At 36.6% G+C, this 5,544-nt stretch overlaps 1 protein-coding gene across 1 annotated transcript; it reads left to right on the top strand.

The window, feature by feature from the left end:
* The first annotated feature begins 3,295 nt into the window (after nucleotides 1-3,295).
* On the top strand, nucleotides 3,296-3,982 carry LOC131618398 (probable carboxylesterase 8). The gene has a single exon (XM_058889630.1). The coding sequence runs from the start codon at nucleotides 3,351-3,353 to the stop codon at nucleotides 3,873-3,875; it is 525 nt and encodes a 174-aa protein (XP_058745613.1). The 5' UTR covers nucleotides 3,296-3,350; the 3' UTR covers nucleotides 3,876-3,982.
* The last annotated feature ends 1,562 nt before the right edge of the window (nucleotides 3,983-5,544 follow it).

The raw sequence follows: 5,544 nt of genomic DNA, 5'->3' as shown, positions 1-5,544 counted from the left end.
TAGAGAGAGATATATTTAAGTTTTTAGAATTAGATATATAGAAAAATTACTCTATATCGGAAATTCACTAAAAATTCTATTAAAATATGTATTTATCGTCTTGATTTTAATTCTATTAATTGAGTCTATTTCTTAAGATGACGTATAATAAAAACTTCATTAAAAAATATACACGCGTTTACATTTCTCTGCTGCGCGCATTAAAAAAAGCGGACAAACGGGCACGGAGGTGCCTGTTTGGACGCTAGTAATATATAATATACATGTTAAAATATGAATTTGATTTGGGTCTAATTTAGTTTTTGGGCTTAGTTGTTTATTTTGAATTTAGATAATTTTGGGTAATGTTTTTAGAAAAAATTTGTATTGTTTGGAGTGTCTAAATATTATTTATGATTGTAATTTTTGTTTTTTGCGAGTTTGGAGGGGAGGGGAGAGTAAGGCTTCCGAAAATAAAATTTTAAAAAAATATAGAAAAATATTTGACATTTTTTTAAAAAACTGATTTTGTTTAGAATAATAAAATAGTCATTATCATTACTATATTTTTAATTTTCAGAATAATAAAACAACCTAAAAGATATTTGGAAAATTTATGCATACCCTACAAAATCCCCCAAAACTTGTTTTCAATACAATTGTTGAGTTCCCCGTATTAGGAGATTTTTGGTGTTATAAATAAAATGAAACCCTCCAAAACCCTCATACCCAAATTATTATATTCTTTTCACCCAATCCTTCCTATTTTCCAAAGCTCTCTCATCTCTTCCCCTTTGAACTCGCAAACAAAGCTTTAAAGTACTATAAATAGACACATTTGTATCAAGTAAAATACAAAGTTCTCTCTTCCCTAAAAAGTATCCTATCTATCAAGTTTCTATTCAAACCTCCAATATTTCTAAAAACTTTCCCTAAACACTAAATGTCTTATTTTCAACAAATTGGTACCAGAGTTTTAAGATCCTCAAAAGATGGCGAATGGAGGTTTCCCTTTTCAAATGCCGATGTTCACAAAGAACAACTATGATAATTGGAGTATCAAGATGAAGGCGCCACTAGGATCTTAAGATGTGTGGGTATTGTTTATAAAGGCTTCAAGGAGCAAGATGAAGCTTCACTAAGCCAAGGTGTGAAAGAAACATTGAAGGAGTCAAGGAAGAGGGACAAGAAAGCTTTCTTCCTCATTTATCAATCGACGGATGAAGATACATTTGAGAAGATATCCAACGCAATGACGGCCAAAGAAGCATAGGACAAGCTTCAAACTTGCAACAAAGGAGTTGAGCAGGTAAAAAAGATTTGTCTTCAAACTCTTATAGGTGACTTTGAATGTTTGTTTATGGAGGTGAGTGCACAAGAAGACATTGCAAGAAGCATGGAGTGGAAGAAAGCTCGTTATCTCTCACCTCAAAGTGGCTAGAAGCACTACCTATACCCATATTCCAAATGAAAGGAGAACAAAGCTCGATTTTAAAAGTGAAAAGTACGTGTTCGTAGGTTACGACTCAAGCTCCAAAGGGTACAACCTTTATAATCTAAATAGTGGAAAGATCTTCATAAGTCGCGAAGTAGAGTTCGATGAAGAATATTGTTGGGATTTGAGTGTTTAAGAAGAAAGGTATGATTTTCCTCCTTACTTTGAAGAAGAAGAAAAAGAAGGAATTGAACAACCACTGATAGAGGAACATCTTACACCACCAGCCTCACTAACACCAAGGTTGGAAGAAACAAGCTCAAGTGAGAGGATACCGTGACTAAGGAGCATTGAAGAGCTTTATGAGGTAACTGAAAACAAAAACGATATTATCCTCTTTTGTCTTTTTGGTGATTGTGAGCCTATAAGCTATCAAGAAGCGGCGAAAAACATAAATTGGAGAGACACCATGGACGAAGAAATCAAGTCAATCACAGAATGATACGTGGAAACTTACTACACTTCCACAAGGACACAAAGCAATCGGAGTAAGATGGGTGTACAAGGAAAAGGAGAATGCAAAAGGAGATGTGGAAAGATATTAAGCAAGATTGGTGGCGAAAAGGTATATTCAAAGACAAAGAATTGACTATGATGAGGTATTTGCTCATGTTGCTCGTCTTGCAACTACTAGACTGATCATTTCTTTAGAATCCCAAAATAGATGAAAGATCTATCACATGGATGTGAAGTCGGCCTTCTTGAATGGTTTTCTCGAAGAAGAGGTTTATATCGAACAACCATTAGGCTATAAAGTAAAAGGACGAGAAGAAAAAGTCTTGAAGTTGAAGAAGGCGTTGTACGGTCTCAAGCAAGCACCAAGATCTTGAAATATTCGAATCGTCAAGTACTTTCAAGACAAGAACTTCATAAAGTGTACATATAAGCATGCACTCTATATCAAAGCGCAAACTGGAGATATTTTTATTGTGTGTTTGTATGTAGATGACTTGATTTTTATAGGGAACAATCCAAGCATGTTCGAAGAGTTCAAGAAAGACATATCAAATGAATTTGAGATGATAGACATGAGGCTCATGGTATATTATCTCAACATCAAAGTAAAGCAAGAAGACTGTTGGAGCGGTATAGCGGCAAGCAACAAAAGATTTGGAAGTATTCATCCGGGATTTATCGTGTCCACAAAGATTGGTGAGAAGAACTGCCGTTCGACTATCTCGCATTCTAAGTTTCATGATTGGGTGCAGAAAGGTAAATGCGGGAAAAGTAAATAAAAGCAGATAAACAATTTCAATAGTCTAAGAGAAATAGTTATGGAGTTGCATTTCGTTCTACCCGTCGAATACCTAAATCTGAAGATCTATCGCTCGACACTCACAATACGCATCAACATCACCGGGCATCACTCGAGATGCCACATCAGTGTCCATGTCTGCAACACCGACGAAAGCTCAATCGTACTATTCACATCAGCGATTTCTCCACCGACACAAACAACACGGAGGCATTAGACTCGATACCCACTAAGATTGTTAGTCCCAACAAATCCCGTAGCATACACGCTCTCTCCAAAGACATAACCTTAAACACCTCCACCAAAACCTCCATACGTCTCTTCCTCCCACACACCCCATCACCATCCGGAAAACTCCCCCTCATTCTATACTTCCATAGCGGCGGTTTCATCCAGTACCACAACTCCTCCCTTATCTTCCACCATTCTTGTTCCATATACACTTTCAATATCCCCGCTGTTTTCGCTTCCGTTGGCTACCGTCTCTCGCCGGAGCATCGTCTCCCTGCCGCCTACGACGACGCCGTCGAATCCCTCCTCTGGATCAAATCCCAAGCACAAAATCCAAAAGAATCCGATCCATGGATAAAAAACCACGTAAACTTCGATAACTGTTTCATAATGGGACTCGGCGCAGGAGCTAACATCGCCTACTTCGCGGCTCTACGTACACTCGACCTCGATCTCTCACCTGTGAAAATCCAAGGGCTGATATTAAACTCTCCGTTATTCGGTGGGGTCCAGAGAACAAAATCCGATCTTCGTTTTTTCGACGATCATATACTACCCTTACCGGTGGTTGATCTCATGTGGAGCCTCGCTTTGCCTGAGGGTGCAGATCGCGACCACGTGTACTGTAATCCGACGGTTGCGGATGAGGTTTATGGTGAGAAGATCGGACGGTTGCCGAGGTGTTTGGTTAGTGGGTACGATGGGGTTCCTCCTCAACCGAATTCTCTTGTGAGATACTGTGGGGATCCGTTGGTGGATAAACAAAGGGAGTTGGTGAAGATTTTGAAGGCACGTGGGGTGCACGTGGTGGAGTGTATTAGGAAAGATGGGTTTCATGCTATGGAAGTGTTTGAACCTTTTATGCCAAATGAACGTGCTTTGGTTGAGGATGTTAAGAAGTTTGTAGGTAGTTGATAAGCTTCTCTATGACTCTTTCAATGAGGATGCATGTCTGTTTTCTTTTCCTAAGTTATTATTGCTTGAATAATAATAATAAAATTATGGGCATTATATTGTTGTAATAGGTCATAGGAGTTATTATATATAATATACATGTTGAAATATAAATTTTATTTAGGTCTAATTTAGTTTTTGGTCTAGGTAATTTTGGGTAATGTTTTTAGAGGATTGTTGTAGTGTTTGGAGTGTATAAATATTTCTTATGATTGTAATATTCTCTAAAATATTATTTGAATTTCTAGGATTGAGAATTCTCTAGAATTAGTGTGTTTAGAGTTTTCCTTAGGTTTTGTTTGCGAGTTTGGAGAGTAGGGAAGGGGAAGGCTTCCGAAAATGAAATTGTAAAAAAATATAGGAAAATAATTGACATTTTTTGAAAAAAAAAGTTGTTTAGAAAGATAAAATAGTCATTATCATTACTATATTTTTAATTTTCAGAATACTATAACAACCTAAAAGATATTTGGAAAATTTATGCAGACCCTCTAAAATCCTCATTCAATATAATTTTTGAGTTCTCCCATATTAGGGGGTTTTTTATGTTATAAATAAAATAAAACCCTACAAAACTCTCATACCCAAAATATTTCTACTCTTTTCACCCAATCATTTCTATTTTCTAAAGCCCTCCGTTCCTCTCCAAACTCGCAAACACAATAGTACTATAAATATAGATGTAATCTCAAACATTTGTATCAAGTAAAATACAAAGTTCTCTCTTCCGTAAAGAATTCTCCTATCTATCAAGTTTCTATTCAAACCTCCAATATTTCCAATTCCTTAAACACAAAATGTCTTATTTAAAACAAAGTGGTACTAGAGCTTTAATGTAACACCCCATATTTTCCATTTTAATTTAATTAAGATTTAAATTAATTATTGGAAATTAGTTGGCATTTTATTGGAATTATTTAAAGATTAGGGATAAGGAAGTTATTGGGCTTGTGTCGTTGTCAGTAAATAAGGGGTGTGATGGTTAGGCCTTTTACTAAAGTTATTCTATTTTTCATAAAATAGAGTAATTGTGGAAAAAGAGAAATTGGAACCAATTTGGAGAAAAGAGGAGAACGTGAAAGAAGCGGAGAAAAGAGAAGAGAAGAAGAAGAGCTTTCAAGATCTTTAACCAAGGTAAAGGGGACTCTTCTGGTTAATCTCTATTATGTGATTGTGGGTAATAGAATAGAGTAAGAATATGATTCGATTCAATTGGGTATATTGGGATTGGAATTGTTAGGTTAGGAATGTTATAATTGATGAAATTGCATGCTTTGTTGGTTAATAATGTGTTGTATTGATGTATGATGATGTATGATGATGTAATGGATGATTATATGTCTGTAATTGGTGTTTGGAATCGATTTCGGGTTGTGGATGTGTGAAATCGCAGGTCTGTCGCAGACCTGAGAATCTGCAGAATCGCACGTTCGCTAAGCGGAGCTAGGCTCGCTAAGCGGATGTTGTTTGTGTTTCAGAAAATTAAAGAGGCTCGCTAAGCGGAGCCAGTCCGCTAAGCGGAGATCCAAACGTGGTTCGGCTTTGTGATGCGTCGCTTGAAGTGGGGTTATTAAATTTTAATACCATAAGCGCGCTAGTGATCGCTAAGCGGACCCTGTAGTGCAAAAAA

Source organism: Vicia villosa, linkage group LG7 (genome assembly GCF_029867415.1).
Source record: "Vicia villosa cultivar HV-30 ecotype Madison, WI linkage group LG7, Vvil1.0, whole genome shotgun sequence".
NCBI classification, from domain to species: Eukaryota; Viridiplantae; Streptophyta; class Magnoliopsida; order Fabales; family Fabaceae; genus Vicia; species Vicia villosa.
The sequence above is the reverse complement of the archived record's forward strand: the minus strand, read 5'-3'. Positions and strand labels throughout refer to the sequence as shown.